The 21789-nt window shown below is 43.8% G+C and overlaps 1 protein-coding gene across 4 annotated transcripts in view; it reads right to left on the reverse strand.

Moving 5' to 3' along the window:
- Window positions 1–4245: 4245 nt before the first annotated feature.
- The window catches only part of PTH1R (parathyroid hormone 1 receptor), a 124945-nt gene continuing 107401 nt past the window's right edge, over window positions 4246–21789 (reverse strand). For all 4 annotated transcript variants that reach the window (XM_080579504.1, XM_080579505.1, XM_080579506.1 and 1 more), the window contains 4 exons: window positions 19068–19162; window positions 16993–17134; window positions 15712–15753; window positions 4246–14968 (listed from right to left, as the gene is read on the reverse strand). In XM_080579504.1, the coding sequence (XP_080435630.1) occupies window positions 14606–14968; window positions 15712–15753; window positions 16993–17134; window positions 19068–19162 (642 nt within the window). In that variant the 3' untranslated portion in view covers window positions 4246–14605. The remainder of the gene's footprint in view (window positions 14969–15711; window positions 15754–16992; window positions 17135–19067; window positions 19163–21789) is intronic.

A 21789-nucleotide genomic window follows, 5' to 3' on the forward strand; every position in this document is an offset into this window, starting at 1 on the left:
AAATGATACTTGACATTTTGGAGAAGCTCATGTTCGCTAAAAAGCATTTCTTGTTCCAGCAGACTCACCCTGGTCATTTATTCACTTAGCTCCTCTGCATGCTTTCTCCTTTCTCGTGATCTCAGCTCGGCACTATATTGCTTGCAGGACTCGTGTTCAGAGACTTAACTTCCCAGGTGAGCTAAATGTTTCTTGGTGCCATCTCAGGTTCCTTCAGCACTTTCTCTGCAGATATCAGTGCTGATAAAATCTCTGCACTCTCAATGTATCTGCAGTGCTCTACTCCCAGGTGGGACCAAGCCACGAGGAAGAGCTGGGTTTGCATCTGAACTATAACATCTCTCCTGTTCAGACACGGCTCCCTCCTGTCTATTCGGTATCTTGTATGTTTTCAGCACTGTGGTTTCTTTCCTGTTCTGTGGTCTGAGTGTCCCATGGAAATCACTGAATTCACTCTAGATTGGAAGGTCATGGTGTGGGAAAAGTGCAGTGGCTTGGCCTGGATGTGTTCTGATTGGAGGTGTCATCGGTAGAAAATAATTCCTCGTAGTATTTCCCAGCTGCAGCTTACTCCTGGGCTCTGCCACAGGGAGGGTTCTGATGTGCCAGCTGAGCCTTCCAGCTCATGGCCCCTGAAGGGGTTGGTCAGTCCATTGACCCTATCATCGATTAAGTGATTGGCTTTGTACCTGGAAGGATGCCATGGCTCCTCCAAAGAGGATAATCATAGCACGAGGGCTGGTTTGTTCAACTTCTGGTGAAGTAAGATGTCCTCCAGGCTTGCTTATTCCTTCAAGAGAGAGGGAGAACCACAAAAACATTCAGGGAGACTGGGAAAGGGGCAGAGACCTTGTAAAACCAAGCTTGAAATTTAAGCTTGGAAAGGACCATCCTTTTAATTCCTTCTCAAACGAGTAAGAACTGGGCTTCAAGTAGGCAAGAGCAGCCTTTAAAAATCTGAGTTTCAGGTTCCTGCTTTACAATGGTGATTTTAATAGTTTGTTTTCTCCCAGTCAGGAGAAAAGCACGTTCACCAACTACGACATGAGCTATTTTGATGCTGGAGCTGATAGATATACTCCAGATAGGCTGGCTGAGTAGCCCAGTTGGCTCACAGCGCTGCCTACATCCCACTGCATAGGTGGCCGCAATCTACCACTTGAAGCTCTCCTCCCTCACCACACGCACAAAACAGCTTGAAATGCCATTTGGGATACACCTGCTGCTTCAGATAAATCATTCACCATTGTTGCATCCAGTGTTCCTCCTACAGAAAATTTATATAGTACTGCATATAAAACCCAGCTGTTAACACTTTAGCAGATATCAATCCTTCCCTTCTCCAAAGGGGTATTGCTTCCAAACAGACATAGTTTGGGTTTGACTTCTTTTTTCTTGCTCAAAGTTTGGCTGCTTAGACATCCTCTATTTTCCATGAGCAGATGAAGGTACTTCAGCAGAGCTAATATTACTTGTTAATCTTTGTGGCATTCAGCAGAGCACGGAGAAATGGAAAAATCTTTGCAGGGTTTTTGTTCTTCGAGAGAGAACTGAAGAGATTTGGAGCTGCCAAATTGCTCAGCCAGCAGCAAAATGAGACTTCTTCTTCTCACAAGGAAAAAATATTCATGTTTTTATGTTGATCTAGGCATGACTTGCTTATCTCTCTTTGATTCAATATTCCTACCTTCTTTTCCAGGTTTACCTAGATTGCACCTGAAGGTCTAATCTGCTCCTGTATTAGTTGAGCTATTGGTGAAAAGTGCAGAAAAGAGTAGAAGAAGAGAAACCATCTCACTGTGACTTCTGGCATGGGTTGGAGCAGAGTGGTTAGTACCTAGGGATATGCTTAGGTGCTCAGTAGGAGAAGGTGACATTTGCAGCTTGGCTCAACCCCAGCAGAATACACCCAGCTCACCTCTGTCCTGCCAGCTCTTGGCACCACCCGTCCACTGCAGAAAAACTTCCCATTGTGCTGCTTGTCTTCCTTTCTGCTCTATGGGCAAAAATCTAATTAGATGTCTGCTCATGATCAATGTAGAGTTGTCAACCTCCCGTTCTGCCCTTGCTTCAGCTCTGGCCATTAGTGGCCAGCTATCCCCAAAGCCTCTGGAATGGTGCATAAAGTCACACTTTCTTTGAGTGGTGGTGTCTGGGAAGAAAGACCGGAGCTGCAGAACCAGCAATGCAGAATGGGGCAGTTAGCATCAGTTGGTTTAATCCATAGTGTGTAGAGGCCCTGATCTCAGATAGGATTGCGTGAAGGGAGAGTTGCCACTAATTTCAGCCTTGTGCAAAAAAAATTGAGAGCTTAAGTGTGGACTCTGAAACCATTTAGTTTTGGAATGAGTAGGGGAAGGCTACAGGAATAATTTTATGCCTAAAGATTTCTTGAAAATACTGAGCAGTCTAGCTGGTGGGATGACATTCTGTAAAGGTCTCCATCAGTTAGGTTTTTGCTGTGATTGTATTTCATACCCACAAAGAGCAGCATTTGCTCATGCCCAGTTACAGCCTTCACTCTGTGAGGGTAGGGAACCACCCTGCATTGTTTGTGCTGGGCTGGATGAAGGCATTGCATAGCTGTGAATGGAATGAGGCACCCCTCATGACACTGATACTGTGAATGTATCAGGTGGCATGAGAGCATCCTTCAAAATAGCCACTGCAACTGCATAAGGTGAACAACAGAACCAAGAGGACACTGTGCTGTGGGACTGGGGAGGAAGGCTGGCTTGTCCAGTTTGCCTTTTGCCACTACTTTATATTTTTCTCTGCAATTTTCTATTACTTTCTCCACCTGACAATTAGGTGCATAGCCAGAGAGATGTCATGCACCCTCTTACTCCACTGAAACTTGCAAATGGTGCAGGAAACACTCTTAACGTGAGATGAAGGACAAGCTTAGGCTGCATCTCCCAATCAACTGTTATCCACGTGGCTGGTTATTTACCAGCTTTTGTTGTGTCTGAAGCCATCCATGCTGTGCTTGGGAAGGGCCGCAGGTGGATGGACTGCCGTGTGCTCTGTCCTGTTCCTTTCCATTCAGATGGAAGAAAGCCTGACTGAAAACAAAGATTTGGGTATAGCTGTCCTAGCTCTAGCAAGCTCCAGTGTTCCAGTTTGAATCTATGATAGTTGCATGTGAAAAGTGGGAATGGGACAGGAGTTGGATGTACTGCTGAACTACACCGAAGTGGCATTTTAGGCATTCTTCAGGATACATGTGAAGAAGCATGTAAGGGTGAACATCTTTTGCAATGTGATTATTCTTCCCAAGGGAACATCATTATTGGGTTTCATTTGGAAGCATAAGGAAAAGTGGGCCACCAGGTTACTGTCACCTGTGTGCAAGTCAGAGAGCACACAGTACAAAATTTGCTGTCCAAAAAATTGTTTCTCTCTCCTGGATGTTATCTGATACTGATGTTAAAGTCCGTGAATGGGATGAAGACACTATAACCATCACATTTGCAGCCAAGACCCATAGAGCTCCATCTGGAACAAGCATTTGTGGGACTGTCTTTGGTCAGCAGTGTTCCCGTTCCCTGCTGCTGGGACCCGAGTGCTTTTTGAAATCTGGCCAGTCACTTAATGCTTATCATTCAGAAGAGGAGAAAAAGGTCACTCCTTGTTTCCACTCATAGCTGGTTAGCCAGGCAGGGAATGCTAGCATGCCTGTATGAACACCATGACGTTTTCCTGAAAGTATTACTGGAATGTGATTGCTGCTGGGGTGGTGATACACACACTATGCTAAATGTCAGGGACAGGAGCATTTTTTGACCAGCTCTTCCTCCTGTGCAAAGCATGCTTGCATCAGAAGAAATGCCATGACTACACATTGAACAAGAATGGCCTTAAATTTCATCTATGATAAACCAACTTTCTTCTTTTGAAGGTCTTAGAGCTAAAGCGTGCATAGGAGAGGGTTTTCAGCAGGTAAATTAACATTTCTCTAGAAGATGCTGCTCAGCAGGAAAACAAGATTGGAGTCAACCAGGTTTGTTCGTCTGAAAACCACAAACTTAAGGATTGTGAAGCCACCCTGTGCAAGGTCTTCCCAAAGGGTTTCCACAGGCATAAATCATTCCCATCTTTCTGAATCCACAATGAACTGGAGGATCTCAGGAAGGTTCTTCCTCATGAACACAGAGGAACGTCTAGCCCACGTCCATCTATGTGTGCTCCTGAAGGATTTTAGAGGCTCTGAGGCCCATAAACAGGCAAAGACACAAAAGAGATATTTTATGAGAATCAATAAAGATTTCTTTTTATTTTAATTCCCTTTTTTACATACATCTGTGGTTTGTCATTTTCCGCTCATTACTTTGGTCCATACAGAAAGCAGAAGTGGAGGAATGTAAACCAAATGTCTGCCTGATGACACACACAAGGCAATGTCCTCGTAACACATACAAAGAAATCACAGTTTTGTCCTTTAGCTTTTCAGTCTTGTCCCTCTTCTGAAGTGAAACAAGGTCTTACAAAACCACTTCAGTGAAATTACTTGTGTGTGGGGAGGAAGAAAACACCCCAACTTTTTTCCCTCCTGCTGACACTAGAAGAAAAGGAGCCAATATTCCCAAAACAGACACGTCGGACAGAGCTTGGCAGACTGCTAGGAATGGCTGAGTCCTTTTTCTAATGCCCACACCCAATCGCCACCATGGCTTGGTCACCCTGAAGTTGCTGAGAAGAAGCAAGGAGTTTTAGCAGCAGGTCTGTCTCTTCGTGCATGCCCCAGCTCATGCAGATGGCAAGAGATCGACGTGTTTCTGAACATGGGGTTGGGAGACGATGCTTGGATACACCCGTCCTTCCTCTTCTGCCACCAACCGCCTTTCTCTGCCACCAGCTCTACCTGACACAACCTGTCTTTTAGAGCATTTCACCTCCAACAGCAAATGGCTTCTTGCTCATCCTTCCCTGCAGCCCTCAAGGAAGAGTGATTAATTTAGACAGAGAAAAATTAAAAGGTAAAAGCTCAGCCTGGCAGGAAGCATCCAGCTCTATATTTAGAAGGGCCCATGCCTGTTGTAATGCTCTGATTTAAATAGATGCTGCTTTCCTGGTGAAGTCATTGTTTTGTCTTCTGTTTTAGGTACCTGAGGTCTGCTCTGTTTGGAGAACATCCTTCATTAAAGCTCGTTTTAAGTAGTCTTTCATGTGGTTATTGTATCTCTATTTCAGAGGACGTAGGCCCAGGCATTTTGGAAACCCAGTGCATGCTCATCCCATCCATCTCAAATATTTTAATCCCGTGCCTTTTTTTCTAGCAAGATACCATGTCCTAAATCCCCACATGTAGAAGCTGACCCCAATACAAAAGCCCAATGTTGTCACTCGTGAAGTATTTTGAGAGAGGAGACTCTGGCTGTTCAGACCATCTTCTACCACTTGATCTCTGCTTTCTGGTTCTTAGTTCTATTGATCTAAAACAAAAAGCCACCCTGAACTGTGGGTGGCAAACAAGGTTTTGGGGACAGAAGAAGGGTAAGGTCATTTACTTGAATCATTATCTTTTTCCTCCTCAGAATTTAAGGGTAAATCCCACTCCATGGAAATCAACACGCATTTTGATGTTGGTTTTCATGGGGTCAGGATTTCATTCCATATCGATGCCAGCACATCCGTGTTGTTGCCCACCACATTGCTTGCCCAGAATGAGTAACCCTCGGTTTGAGGAACATAATCAAATACTTTCAAATTCTTGAGTTCATACGCCAAGAAAACAATTGCTAAGGTCAGAGGTAAAAGTTACTCTGTGGGACCCAGGAGAAATGGTTTTGAATATCAGGTCCTTGTGCTGAGGCTGCTCTAATGTATCCTTTTTTTTCAGGGAGAAAAAAAAAATAATGAAAAAGTGCTGGTGAGGATGAAGGGAAAGAGAAAGTTGCACAGACTTTGTTAAATCCCTCATTTGCTCTTTCAAGATATACCCTGTTTAGGAGAAAGTGTCATTGTGCAATAGAGCCCACCTCTATTAAATCTGTGCTGGACAGGGAGGTCTGCCTGAAAAGAAGCCAGATTTATAAGATTCCCTGGTTACTGATGTTCATCTGGGTCAGCTCTTCCTTCACTTTTCTTTTGTTCCTGGCCCCTTTTCTGTGTGCCAGACTCCGAGCTGATTTCCAGCCCTGCCCTGCCTCACTGGAGTCTTACAAATCCATTCCGAATTAGGACAAAGTTTGTTGTGCTCTGTTTTTGCAGACGCTGCCTCTGGCTCCTTTACAACACGGCGTTGCTACCCATCAGTGCTGAATGCCATCAGGAGATGTGTTCAAACTGGCGACAGCTTCAGATGGGTACAGTAACACACCACCCATGCAAAGGCAGCTCAAGGAACAGTTCTGCAAGTGTGCCCCAAAGCAGCACGAATGGACCAGCCTAGAGAAGGGCACATAAGCTACCTGAGCAGACCAGAGCATTAAATTTAAATTAACCGTAAAAGAGGATATTTGATAGCAGTGTGCCAGATTTAACCCCGGGCCCCCAGACACTGGAAAGACATCATGTGAGCTTTGCAGGTCATAATGAATGTCTCAAGATCTTCTATGAGCAAAACATGAGCAAGTTCAATTGGAGGCTGAAATGCTGTGCCAAGGTTTGCAAACCTTTCCCTGGCCCGTGGGAAAGGTTTCACTGAACTTTATTTGATATTTCTTTTAATGCTCCCCTATGACTTCCATTAGCTTCTCACACTCTTTTTCCCACTTGCTTCCCAAATTCTAGCAAAATGTTGATATTATCTTGAACTTTGTAAACTGTGGGGCTAGATGAAACCTGAAAGCTGGCGTGAAAACTTGGAGGATCTGAGTTCCCATGCAAGCATGAGAGAAAAGAAAAAAAAAGAAAAAAAAGAAAAAAGAAAAAAGAAAGAAGGAGCTAAGAAAAATCTCTACCAGTTAAAATAGCTGAGAATGGCTAAGTGACCACAGTGTATGGCCATGGGGAGAATAGAGTAATCTGAACAGGCACAGATAAAACACGGTTGCTTTACGTGATGGCTGATGCCTAGGGTGTCATTTTATTTAATCCCAAACAGCAAACCCAGTGTCTAATTCTCAGCAGAGTATTTCTGTTGCTACAGTTGGAAGCTTTATTTTAATTCCATTATGCAAATTGTAAATGAGTCTTGAACTGTGGTCTAGATTCAGATCTGTTTTGCCTTGGCATTCGACCGAGTTAACTCAATTAACTTCAGTGGAGTAGCTCCTGCCTTCTGCCAATGAACATAAAATCAACATCAGGTCTGTTTCTAACTGTCCTGCCCTAGGGACTGGCGTTGAATGACTCCGTCCGCTCATTATATCTATTCCCTCCACCACAGAGAACTCCTTCCGCACAGGAAAAGCCAAAACACCAGACACTGCACAGAAACCATCAGAGCATTCAACAGAACGTGATGAACCAAACAAAAAATAACCTATTATGACTATTTTATTGTTTATAATCATTCTTAAGTGTGGAGTAAAGACAGCAAGTCTTTTTCTTACTCTCTGTGCTCTTTCCTTAAAAATTCATGGAGAACAAAAGACAGTTTTGGCAGACCAACCTTTCAGCTCTGCCAGGGTGCCTGTACTCTGAGCCCGGTGTGATGGATGTGATGTGACTAGGGTGCTGTGCAGCCGATCTGTGCAAATTGTTTTCCCCTCCTGATGTTCCAGATTGGTTTTGAATCTTGGAGTTGAGATTGGCTTCTAGCCATTAAAAAACCCTGAGTCTGCATCCAGTTAAAATGGAAAATGAAATGCTTGACTGAGTTCTTTAGGTGAGATTTAGGGGGTTCTTTTCTAGGGCGAGGTTTGAAAATAGGAGCAAAGTGTAGAGAAGGACCCCAACAAACTTGAATTTGGGATAGAAGGACAGGGGTGTCCACTCTGCTGGTCCTTCCTGTGGCCTTTTCTGCCCACTAAAGAGAAGCAGAGTCAAAGATCTAAAACGGTTGCTGGTCCTGTCTTCTCTGCAGACCTGGACCACAACCCAGACTAATGCTTCAGGTGAGGTCTGCTAGCACTGCCAAAAGCCCACGTCTCAGGCTCACCTGCACCTGCTGGACTCTCAGTAGGAGATCCCTGCTCTAAAATTGTAAAAAACACCTACAGGCCAAAGAGCAGCCAGTGAAGGTGTCGATCAGCACTGAATAAAGAAATACCCTGATTAGGACACATTTTGCCTCTTATGAGGCTTGATATATAGACAGCAAATAAACTTGTGGCTAACCACTAAACAAAGCTCATGAACAATATTTCTGGCCAAGACTTCCAGAACAAGGTCACTGTTTTTGGTACAGCTGGGCTTGATGTCTCTGAGTTTTACATGACCAGAAGCTGGTCACAGGTGGGTTCTCAGTCACATCTCTGTTTATCTCCATGCATCCCAAGGAGCACATGGAAACACGAGGGAGCCCAGATTTCTGGCTCAATTGATCAGGTAATGGATCATTATTGGGGGGGAAAAAAAAGCCAACCTGTATTCGTTTTTTTTTTTTTTTGTGAGTGAAAGAAAAATCAATGTTTCCTAGCTGTTTTGTTTGTTTGTTTGTTTGTTTTTAGCATCACAATGGTGAAGTTTTATTTTAGTACAGTTTAGTTAATCACTGGTCTTTGCAACAGCTCACCTCTGCTTTCTTTTGCTATCCCACCCTTAGCTAAGAGCTAAGCTTGAGTTCTGATTTTATGAGAGACCAAAAAAACAGTCTGGATGGAACAGGGTAAGCCCAATAACTTTTGTACAAATGGCAGGATTTGCTGCCTCAAAACAACATGTTCCTTTGGGCCAACAGAATTTGTTGTCCAGGGGGCTCAACCTTTCACTTCTGTAGGCAAAACCAGGAGGACTGCTTTCCAACAAATGTCCACAGAGATGGACATGATCCTTATTTTACTTATACAATTTATGAACCATTATGTTTTCCAGGCAAATCCAGACAGACCTGGCCAATCCATGATGGAAATTTATTTATAGGGTCTTTCGCAAACTCATTTCCTTTACAATTTAATATTTTTCTCATTTCAGGACACCCTAGAGGAATGGGATATAAAATCTACTCTGTCTGGAGAGTGACACTGGATTCTTGAAAAGCTCCGTAGCTGGCCAGGAATATCATATATGTCCTCTGTTTACTCTGGAGAATGTGGCAACTCATCAGCAATAGAAGTAAAAATAATAATAATTAAAAAAATCAAACACAAAACTTGTTCCAGCATAAAGATTGTTAAAAAAAAAATATATATATATATAATTTCCCTAGACCTGTTTGAAGTGCAACATGATTTCTCCCCCAGCAGCTGCTGTCAGCTGGAAAGTGCCATGGTGAAGATCTACCTTAACCTGCTCATGGCCTTAAAACAAAGCTTCCTCACATGCTGAGCAATTTACAACTTGCAGCCACCAGTGTAATGTCCATGTATGACACAGGATACATGGCTGAGGAGACAGACATGAAACCCTTAACCCCAAAGGCTGGAAAATGCTGCCTCATTTTTTTATTTTTATTTTTTCCTTTTTCCTCCTGTTACAGTTAAAATGTCATAAAATCTGGATGAAGCCAGAAAGAGAGGATGTGAACCACATTATTGCCCCATAACTTTCCATGACAAGGTACGGACTGGTCTGTAGCAAACTCATGGGCAATGGGCACAAATAGGTGCAAAACGCACCCATGCTAATAAGAAGCAGTGCTGGACACAAAAGGACTTCACAGGTTCATGCAACCTCTCCCTTAAATGCCAACTCTTAAAGTGCTTTCTCTCATTTCATGCAGTCCTATCTCAGGTGAAAGAATGATTGAACAGAATGAGAAATCCAGATGACTTAAGGGAGATACTGAACACTTTCCTCATCCTCAGTAATTCTGCTTGAAGTTTTCATTTCTGGGTGGAAGTTGTACAGAAAAATCAGCCAGTGAAAAAATAAAGACAAAACCAACCAAACAAAACAAACAAACAACCAAACCAAACAAACAAACAACAAAAAAATGATAGCTGAGGTTTCTTAACTTTTTAGAAGATCAGATTCTGAAGTTTAAAAATTTGTAAGCCAGTCATTGAATTCATCAAAACAATAAACAGGAATAAAAATTGGAGATCTTCACTCCTAATGTATTTTTATAATTAAAAAAATGGAAAATTCTTACCAACACTGTGGATGTTCTGCAGCTTTCAGCCAATTACCAATAAACAAATAAACGATGCCGGTCCCTGGCTGAAGAGTTCAGTTTTTGGGAGAACTTTGTCAATATTTTGACTCTGATATGTATTGGACAAGATGGAGCAGAGCTGAGGAACAGTGCGGAATGGGACAAGACATAAACTCATTTGCAACAAGACAAACCAGTTTAAAGAAGGTTTAAAAACACTCATCTGCACATATCCAGGGAAAAGGGACTCAGGAGCATCAGCAGACTGTGCTGCTATTTGAAGAGATGCTGGGCTGGGTACCACGACTTGAACCTGCCAGGGGGTGAGATTCCCTGCCCAAACCCAGCACCTCAGTGGCACTGAAGAAGAGAACACCCACCCAAAAGGTGGGCAAGGAGACCCCTCCCCATGTAATCCAGTCTGCTGGAATGTTGCAGTGCTCAGCCTGGCCTGGGCCAGCCCAGCATGCTTAGAGAAGCAAGAGGATCTATAGGATACAGCCAGATGCTCTACAGGATGAGAAGAAAAAGGACACAAAGCTGACAGAGCTGGAAGAAGAAAAACTGGAAAGATACAGACAACCAGTTCCTCCAAGCCTTTGCCTCCTCCTAGGGTGGGTTTGTGAAAGTTTGTGAAAGTGAACTCTACCCAAGTGTTGGCTGCATCCTGACTCCACAGCCACCTGCTCTCTATCCTCCTCCATCCATTTCTTTTTTTTTTTGGTGGCATTTTTCTGTATCTGCCCTAGTAAATCAGACAGGATGGGAACTGTCACACCAGGGGAACTCAGACCTTTGGATGGGGATAAACTGTCCTTGAGAAGTGCCTACATCTCCTGGTGATGGAGAAAAGTGAAGGTGACTGCACTCCAAATCTGGAGGTTTTTGGCTAAACACTGGCAGGACCACTCTGCCTGCCCTTCCAGCACAAATTCAAACTGCAAATTGTGGTTTCTTCTCTGTTTCAGAGAATCAGTGGTGGATGTCCTTGGATCCCTAGCTGACAAAGCACGGCCTATACACTCAGTCAACACTTTTTGCAATCTCAGCACTCAGCACAGGACAGATAGGAACAGACTTTGACAAATATACAGTCTGCCTCACAGTCTGTCATGAGTTTGAAGGCAGAATTATTCCCCAGTTTTGGTATAAGCATCTTTGAATTTTTTTCATGAATATTGAAACACCAAGAAAAAAGAATCTATTATGTATGATTTGCATTTGAAAAGATCAGGAAAAGATTTCTTCCCCTTGTGCATGTAATTTTTAATCTCCATTTATCATCAGCTTTTAAGCATTTGTTCTAAATAATCCAGTGATGAATGCATTTCAGTTTACGAGGGGTTTTGTATTTGTTTATAAATAATTTTATGGTTTTTGCTAATTCCTTGAACTTTGCTAAGTGATTGTCAAATGTTATTAATCTTGAGGTGTCTGTAACAAGCAGAAGTAAACAGTGAGTCACCAGCGTTTTTTTTGGTGATTTTTTTGGGGTCTTTTTTCTTTTTCTTTGTTCCAACAGTGAAATGATGCTAAGTGATCTTTGAGTGAGAAAATCAGGAAGGTCATTGCATTTACTTGGAGGATTTAAGCACAACATACTTCTAGATGGATAGAAAGCCAGAGCCAGCATGCTCGATGTGCTTCTCTCTTATCAGTGGTTCAGCCACACAGGATGGTAAATATTGCAGCTGTACACACTGACAGCCAACTGGTGATAACTTCTGCCCCCTTTATATTCCCTCCTGAGGCCATGCCAAAATCTGTGAGGAAAAGGCAAGCAGCGAGCATGGCTGGGCTGACCCAGATTTCTGCAGAGCTGGTTAGCTCTCCATGCCAAGCTTTCACTAGAGCTGACTTCTCTGGCAAGGCTACCTAACTTCTCTGTAATAACATTGTTAGCATTGTTCTTATGAATATTGTTGTTCATAATAGCAACAGTGACAATAAGAGAGCAGGAAAAAAAGATTATGCTATGAAAACCTGTCCTTTCAATAGCTGCCGATTGGTGTTAAATTGTTATGAAAAATTTTGACTTATTCTAATGATACAAAACAAAACAAACAAACAAAAAACCCAACAAACATCACAAATAAATACTGGCTTTTAAAGATTGGCTCATGTGTGTTTGCAACTGTTTGAGAGGTGCTTTGATGCCTTACAGAGGCTTGCTTCTTAGCCACCACATCCCCTACCAGGTCTGAATCCAAAACCCAGGGATGTCAAGGGCAGGAGGTTTGTTTCTTGATTTCACTGGGCTTTGGATCCTAACCTGAGAGGCTGCTTAAAGAAAATTTGGGACACAGAAAGCAGAGTCAAGGTCTCAACAGCTCTTCCTGACCTCCTTCAGAGTTTTGGGGGAAGTTAGTCCTTAATACGTACTCAAAAGTCGCAGTGGATGTATCTCAGAGGTGCTGGTTGGTGCCACCCAGCAGCATATCTAAAGGACCAGGATAGAGAACAGGCTATTCTACAGGTTCCACCTGCATCCTAAAGGACTTCTGCAAACTGCCCCAAGGCCTGTTTTCTATTCAATTTGAATAACAGCAAGGGGGAGTGAAAATGCTTCAGGTAATGGAAATTTACCAAGAAAGCAAAAAAGAAATATGAAAAAACAACAAAAACAAAAACAAAAAAACCAACAAAACCAACAAACAAACAAACAAACAAACAAAACCCAAAACACCATGAGGTGCTGACTTTTGGACAGCTTGAAGTGAATATTGACTTTATGACAGGTTCTGAAGAGAGGATCCAGGCTGGCTCAGCCAGAGTCCTTCCTTTGAGGAAGCACTTGCTGCAATAGGAAATCTGGTCACTTTTCCTAATTTCCCAGTACTGGGCGCTTCAGAACGGACAGAGACCCTTTGCTAATGCTCAGCTGGCGTGAAATGGCCTAAACACATAGCACGGTTGGTCAACAACGGCTGTATCTCTTTTAGTCACTGCTGAAGACATGAGGTGTGTCAGAAAATGACCTTTTGGCACACCTTGCAAAAACCACCAGCAAGGGAAACTCTGCACAAGCACAAAATATTCCTAGTCTCTCTCTTCATACATCTCTAGGATGTATGAATCAGGCCTTCCCTTGTTCTCTTCCCTTCGGAGGCAACCCCAACAGCATTTCCTCATCTGAGCATCTCTAGGCAAACTCAGTGGCTTTGGTTGAAGTTTTATACTCACTGGCACCAGCTAAGGCAGTGGCCAGGTGTACATAGGTGTGTGTGTGGCTCTTTTGAATGGCCCCACCATTAAGAATGGGAAAGATGCTCAGAAGGTGACCATCTAGGAGCAATCCCTGTGCTTTTGTCCAGCAAATTTTGCCCTTGGTTCTCATGAAGAACCAAGCCAGGTCTGCCTGGCTGTATCCAGCATCTCATGCCTCTGGGTGATGCAGGCGGATTTGAAGGAGTCTTTCTCCTCATGAGGGCATGGAGTAGTGAGAAACAAGAAATTCAGAGGGGAGAATGAGCATCAATTTAAAGATAAAAAAAAATGACCAAAGCTTGTTTCCATGAGCATCCACAGACAGGGAGGGCTCAGTTAGCTACCCTCTGAGCAGATTTTAGCCACACACACACCAGCACACACGCTTCATGAAGATCTTCTGAAGATCACAAGCAAATTCCCCTCCCTGCCTCAGCCCGCCTGGGAGCAGTCAGGGTGGGCCTCTCTCCACTACTGTATCTGGAAGAACGACATTTTCGCACATTCTGATAACCACATTTTCCATCCTAAAATTGCACTGGTTTCTGGCTTGCTACTGGGACTCAGGTCAGAGAAAGGAGAATATGGTTTTCTGCCTGCATCTAGCAACATGAGCTGTTAACTCTGCCCACTCCAGATGAACATTTTGGCAGGCAGTGGGAATACCCAAGGGAAGAACATGTCCCAGGCAGCTGGTTGTACCGACCCGTCCATGCTGAGCTCTTGGCTGCAACAATGGGCAGCTACAGCCCCCCGAGTAGGTCTCGTGTGTGTTACCAGACAGACTTTAAGAGGAAAGAGCAAACTGAACCGAAGATGCTGGTGCCCAGGGTGGCTTTGTACCCTTGCAAGAAGATGGCACTGCACGCTCCCTGCAAGACTCTTGCTCTACTGGGTGAGACTCCCACCCTCCCCAGCTGACCAAGCTCTCCAAGAGGTGAAAGGACCACGTGCTGCGGTGCAACCCTCCCTCGCCAACTCTCAGTATCTCTGTTCAGCAGGTAGCAAGGCCCTCGGGACAGCCCTGCCCCCATTATCACCAGGGAGACTTAGATCACTGAATATATGTGTGTGATCAACCACTGGCCACATTGGTGGCTCACTTTTTTTTCCCATATAACTTAACCTCTCGTTCCACCGAACAGAGAAACTGTATGGAAATCCTTGGCATCTGATGCGTGGCCTGATATTCTTTTGCCCACTAAATGCTCTCCAGGAACCTTTCTCATCCTTTTGCTTCTTCTCCTCCTCTCTTTACATCACTGTCTCTCTTTCTTCTTCAACAAGTACTGTGGGTCTGTCTCCGTCATAAAGCCCAGAGCCGTTCAGGTACTCCTCGTCTTTGTTGTACTGCTCTGGTCCAGAAGAAGGCATGGAGTTTTCGGAAATAGAGCCATTTTTTACATAACCTGGTAAATTCCGGTGTCCATTGAGTGTCCCTGGTATAAGTCTTGTATTGAGATGGAGGGCAAGTGCCCCTCTCGTGGCTACATTTGTGATGCTGGTGTGGGAAACCATTGGTCCATAACTGTAGGTTGTGCTCCCACTTCGTGCTTTCCTTTTGAAGTCAAGTGCTAATGTCCACCTGCTCCATGACTTCTTTATTTCTGCTTGGACCTGAGAGACAAGGGGGAAAAAAAAACATGAGTAGAAGGAGAGGGGGACAGAGAGCCATCAGCAGGATGTATTATCCACAGGGGTGGAGAACTCTCTGGAGGGTAAAATTGGAAGGAACATCTTGTGTTTATGCTGCAGGACATAAGGAACATATCTGTAGTTGCATTTCCCCTTAAAATCCATAAACTTAGGCCAAACAAACCTTATGTTGGGCCATGAAAGTAATTCTGTTCTTTCCAGTGTGCGTTCACTGACCACCTAGATTTTTAGCATGCAGCCATAGAGGGAATTAAAGGGAACAAAGACAGCCCAAAAGCAATCTGAAAATTAAAGCATGTCACTTGAAACAGAATAAAAGGGTCAACAAAGCCTGGCCTAAAAAAAGAGCTTGCTGATTAGACAGCTATTCTATCAATCCCCTTTTATTTCTGCCACAGATCTAATATCAGGCAGCACTAAACAGCACTTGTGCTGGGAAAAGGAAAAAAAAAAAAAAGCACATTTTCCCCCCATTAGCTACTTCCAGTAGCTCATTTATTGATGACAGATTGATCTGTATGTCTTACATGACCAAAATAAGTGTACGAACTTTCTATGTGCATGGACAGATCTTTCAGTGAGTGCAAAACAGGGTTGCGTCTCTAGACTAAGAGGAGATACACTGATGTGCATCCACCTTACCATCTGCATTTGGAACTAGCTTAACAAAGGTGGGACATAATTAAGAAGCTGATGACTCTTACCTCTCCATTGCAAAAACAGTATATGATGGCAACAAAAAATCCCTGGAAGGAAGAAGAAATAACACATTAATATTAATCTGGCTGCAGCTGAGTATCTAATACCCCAATGGGGTTGCCCAGCATCCCTGTGTTCCTCTGAAATCAGTGGTGTTTATAACTTGCTTTATATAATATGGATAGGAAACACTGCTCTTTTTAGTAGTGCATGAGGGACAGATGAACATAGCCATTTTTTAGACTATTGACAAAGTAAACGGACTATATACACCCTCTGGATCATGTTCTGCGTAACACATCTATTCTCCTGATTTGATCTTTTGCAAAGTTCCTAAGACAGTGATGAGTGCCTGGGAAGGCGGTGGGGTCTCACTCACTAGAGGTATTTATGAACATATTGGATAAACATTTCCAGTGCATTACATGTAGCTGATCCTGCTGCGGGACAGGAGGTGGCCCTGATGGGACTCTTTCAGCCCTGGTTGCAAGTGGGGCAGCCTGTACATTGGACAGAACTGGCTGAGGGGGAGCAGCAAAAGCAGTCAGATGTGAGAAAACCATCCACATCTTTTTTGTTGGTCAACAGTTCAGCCAGATCTTGGTGAGGTCACCTGGTATTTGTTCCCATCTGAGCCCAGCAGGAATTGTGGAAGTGCATGTATGCAAGCTTTGTCCCCACCTGCCTTACAATTTCATCTGGCAGACCCACTGTCCACCTCCATCATCCACACTAGTTGACCATGATGATAGGTAGTTGCATGTGAGCCAAAAATTAATCTCTGAGGGAAGAGTGGGCAGTGGCTATAAAACACTGCTTTGCTTGTACAGAGTTGCATATTCTTGCTGTTATGACTTATACAGGAGCAGTCCTATAACTGAACCTGCCTTTTGCCCAAACCTTGAACTGAGGAATCCATTCACAGTGCTAAGAGACAGCTTGGGATAAGCTAATTGGAAGCTAATTTGAAACAACATGTCTCTGTGGATCTCTACCAGCTTATGTCTATCCTGGATCTACACAGATTTTGTGGGGCAAGGTATCTTTCAACAGGAATGTTTTTTTTTTGTTGTTGTTGTTGTTGGACACACTGATCCTTTTTACACTGTATTTTGCAAATATAAAACATACTTGTTGCTAAAATACTGTCAAATCACCCTGTGAATGAAATCTGGCATGCTGTAAACACAACCCTGTTTCCAAAGAGAACACCTTGCACTCTCATTTCCCTCCTCCCTCTGTTTAAATTCTCGTAGTTTGTCCCCATAGTTTAACAATTACAATACCTGGAAAGAGTTGAACAGCATTTCATAGTGCATTTGAACTTGCCAAAGAATCCCTGACACATCTGTGTATGGCATAGCCATGAAAACAATATAGTGAACGCCAAAGAGAGGCATAAGGACGAGGGTAGATTTCAGCAGCTTCCTGTAGGAACAAGGAAAGAGAAGACACAGAGGAAGTCAGTGGATGGAGTGAAACTTCCAGCCAGGCTGGTCCACCTCATACCTTGGGTGTCTGTCATGCATAATGTCGTTATGGCTCAACATGCCCCTTCACTAGTCCTGGATAGCTTACATTTACACAGGCTCTGTGTCCACCCACAGTTTCAAGCCATTTATTCTCTTCTGGCATGTGACACAACCCAATCCATCCCCCAGCATGTTGTGGTATGCTAATCTAACCCTCTTCATATGCACGTCCCCATGAGATGCTGCTGTAGGTACTGGAGGTGAAGACACCAAGACTTCTTTCTCAGCCTCAGACCATTCACTATTTTGGGTCAGGAACATGGGAACAAGGTGGAAGAGTGACTGGAAAGAAATGTGCACTGCTGCTTCCGGGTCCCAGCCTCTAAATTCCCTTGCCCCTAAAGGGTGATTCTGCTTCTGAATTTAAAGACTGGACATGGTCCTAGACAGCCTACTCCAGCTGGCCCTGCTGGAGCAGGGGGATTGGACCAAATGATTTCCAGGGAGTCCTGCTCACCACAACATTTCTGTAATTCTGCAGTTCTGTCTTCTTATTGAGGCAAAGATCCACCCAGGGTTAGTGCGTTCTGTGCAATGGTGGAGAGGGAATTGCATTTCGGAGCAGAATTATGTTAGATACCAAGGGGAAGTGGATGTCACAGTATGGGGTAAGCAGGGGGTCACCACTCCTAGGAGGCGTTTTGGACTGCAGTATCCCCTGGAAAGCCCTGTTTTGAGGGAGAAGCTCCATCTCAGCACAAGACCTATGGCAGGGGGTAGGAGGGAGGTAAAATAAAGCCCTGAGTACTTGGCTGGGTTCTCTCCTGAGGGATCCAGCTTTGCCTGGAAGTGATGCTAATTGGAGGATTAAACCCACTGCCAAGAGTTACAGCAAGTCACCAAGTGCAGGCAATTATTGAGAAGGACGGACATCACTACCAGAAAGACCTGGTACCACCTCTGTCCAGCAAATGGAAACCACTGAGGGAATTTAAAACATTAAAAGGAGCAGGCCCCATCCAAACCATAATTAATAGCAAGTTTCAGCCAGGGATAAATAAATAAATAGATAAATCAGAGCCCTGACAGGGCAGCAAAGGAAAACGGAGATGTGTTCTCTAGCCAAATATCATTCCTGATTCAAATGAAACATCTTGTGTTTGGAGAGTGTGATGGTAGCAATGAGCTCATGGTTTGCAGCCCAAATTGCCCTGTTCTTCCCCTCTGCATGTGTTCTGCTGGTGAGTCCAGCCGAAGGGATTCGGAGAAGCCTTGGGAGCCCTCGAGCAGCCGAGGTGTCTCAGCAATCTGCTTTTTCTGTCCAGCTTTGACCATGTTACAAATATCCTAAATTATCAAGAGAGAAGAGCTGGCAGAACAAAGGAAAACAAAACAAACAAGGAAAGGCCAGATTTCCAGCAAAGTTTCAGGAATCTTTTTTTTCATTTCAGCAAACGCACTGAAGCACCCGCTGAAGGGCAGATTTAACAAATAGACCAAGTTTTACAAAGCACAGGAGGGAAATAAACAGAAATAAATAAAACGGTACAAGTTTTAGGGGCTTCAACAGCACAAGAAATGCTTTTATTTTTGCACTGTTGGTTCAAGGCCAGCACAGTCACTTCCTAACTGGCTGGAGGAACTGAGCTCCTCTCTTTACTATGAGGCAGGTCCCCGGAGTTGGATTGGAGAGGTTTAGGGGAGTTTTAAACAGCTGCTGATTCATTCCGCATTATCAGGCTCAGAAGATGGTGTTCTTCTCACCTTTTTTTAAGTGTCTACAGGGTAGGTATCTGCAGCTGAACCACTCACCCTGGGCTCCCTCTGTAGTCAAAGAGGGAAACAGGGACTTTGACTTGTCCCCAAACCGAGGAGGGTTTGTGACTTACCTGTACTGTTGTCTTGAGTCACACCTCCCTGCATTTGTCTCCCGTAGCTTGGTTGCTAGGACTCTGATAATATTGATAAAAAGAATAAAATTTACCTGGAAGAGGGAAAAAAAACAACAATGAATAACTGTTAGAGGAGATGAAGCCAATGCTCATGTTGCTCAGTCTGTGCTTCCCCCAAGGTGAGTCAAGGGGCTTGTGTCTGAACTGGAGGTGTTCCTCCTGTGGCAGGGATGAGCTGCCCTGGGAAAAACCCAGCGAGTGGTGGGATTACACCAGCCATGTTTAACCAGAATGGTTGAGGGAGAAGGGAATGGCATCCTCTGGGAAAGGGTAGGCATCCAGATTAAAACACTGACACCTGAGCTAGCCAGCCTGGGCTGCCTTGTGCATGAGACCCTTATGGAAAAACGCTGTGAGATAGGGAAAGACTGAAAGACAGCAAGGAGGTGGTGAGTAGACACCTGACAAGTGTATATAACCTCAGTATTCAAGGCAGCAGTTACCAGGCATTTCAAGGTTTGGACCGCAGTCAGCTCTCAGTGTTTTTCACATCATCTTTATTACTTGGCTTACTTGACTGTACAGTGATATGGGTCATTTTTATGGCCTAATAAACCTCTTAAGTTGAGTTTGGGATCCAGGGAGCAGAGTGAAATTCAGTTATATTGTCCCTTGCAGCCAACCTGATGTTAAGGTCCCCTCAGGCTAAGAGAAGCATTAGCAAGATGCTTTTCCATATTTCCATGTGCAAAAGGAAAGAATAACAATCAACCTGCATCATGAAAGACAGAGTAGACATAGCTAGATATGACAGATCAAGACCACAGAAGAGTAAAATAAAACTTTTGTCGTACATCTACTGCAAGCTTTCTCTAGAGGAGTGTTAGGTGTGGACCAGATAAGGACAGTAGGGACAGCAACAACAGGCAGAAAAAATATCTTTTTGCTTTACAGGGAGGGATATCTGTGAACCCAGTTGCTGAACTAAGCTCACCCAGTCCTACAGGAACACGCCCACGGTGAGCAATGCTGCATAAGGTAACGACACCTCACGGTTACACTGATACTTAACAGAGCTGAGAAATGGGGAGATGTTTGGGAGATTCCTGGGTTTTTGAATGTCCTTGGAGTTTGGTTTCTTTGGGGCCAGGCTTATAACCCTAGCTGCCCCCGACAAACCTACTCTCAAGGACATGGTGAGACTACGAGAAGGCTGCACGCTGCTGGGCTAATGTTGACGTCTATGGGTTTGCAGCAGTCATTTGACTTCTCAGATACCAGTGTAGCAGCATTTCAAGGAAACAAATTACCATGCCACACACAGGCTTGTAGTTTTACACCAGAAGGGACCATTATGAACCTCTAGTTTGATCTCCTGCAAAACGCAGTCCATAAGACCTCCTTGTATTCATTTTGGTTTGAACTACAGCAGATCTGGGTTTCAGTGTTTCCATGACGGAGATCCTACCACAACCATTGGTAAGTCGTTCCAATGGCTAATTATCCTCACTGTTAAAACAAGTAGTTCTCTGAGCAGCTGAATGAACACGGCCTGGTTTGCTATGGCTTTGTCTTCTGTGGTTGGATTCTTTCTCCTTTAACAAGGTGCAAGTTCGTTTCGAACAGCTCTCCTCTGTGTTAAAAAGGGGTAAGGTCGCACTACGCCCTTTCCAGTGAAGGGGCATTAGTAGAATTTCTCTCCAGTATCTATTTGACTGTTTTCATGAGGTCTGTGGGATTTTAACATCTATGCAACTCCATTCCCTTAGTTACATTTGGTTGGAATTTACTGACTGGCACAAGAGTTGTAAGGGAGGGATGGATAGACCGACAGGCAGAGAAGCACACAGCCTGGGGCATATAACTCATTTTCATTGGAAACCAATGTTAGAAAAAGGGGAAGAAAAGAAAAAAAAAAAAAAGCAGACTTTGTTTCTCATATGAGTTTTTCTAGCTTCAAAGGCTCAACTGTGGTATCTTGTTCTACATTTGTCGACTAAATTGAAGATGTCCAACCTTATCATAGTCAGGAGGGAAACTCCTGTCACTTTTCCTGAAACGTGCTAAGGTTTAAAAGAAATCCAGACAACTGAATAAAATCAGTTAGTAACGTAGCAGAGGGATTTTAAGCCCCTCAGCTTTCAAGTTCTCTGCAAGTACGTCCAGAAAATGCATAACTTAGTCCAGCAACATATGACCAGCCAGTGTGGGAATTGAAAAGGCAGCCAAGTGAACAATATGAACCCACAGAAATTAAACAGAAACAACCCACAGAATATTTTTGCATGATAAATAGCTGCATTTGCAAATAGCCAAGGTACAAGCACAGCAGTGCCTCATGGAGAAACATTATTTTTACAAGGGCAAGCCTCAATTGAGCTCTTTCTCCTCTGCTAATTGGGCTTTAAATTAAATGCAATGGGGTTGCTGGCATTCATCTCGTTGAACTATCTGAACTTTCTTCTCCATCCTACTATTTTGTTTCCAATGACCACGCTGTGGGCTTGGTGATTCGTTTCTTCCAAGGTGCAGAATTGATTACTAGAGCCAGGTGGAGAATTTCCACCAAAAGGAAATTCTGAAGAAGAAAAAAAACCCATCAAATCCAAAGCAGCTCACCTAATCGCACATATGATCACATTCACCTCAGAAACTTTCCTGCTGTTTATATGCAGATGGACTGACTTTCTTCTCACCACATTGATCTTCTTCCAGGGCC

The sequence above is a fragment of the Anser brachyrhynchus genome, assembly GCF_964034855.1.
Source record: "Anser brachyrhynchus genome assembly, chromosome: 2".
NCBI classification, from domain to species: Eukaryota; Metazoa; Chordata; class Aves; order Anseriformes; family Anatidae; genus Anser; species Anser brachyrhynchus.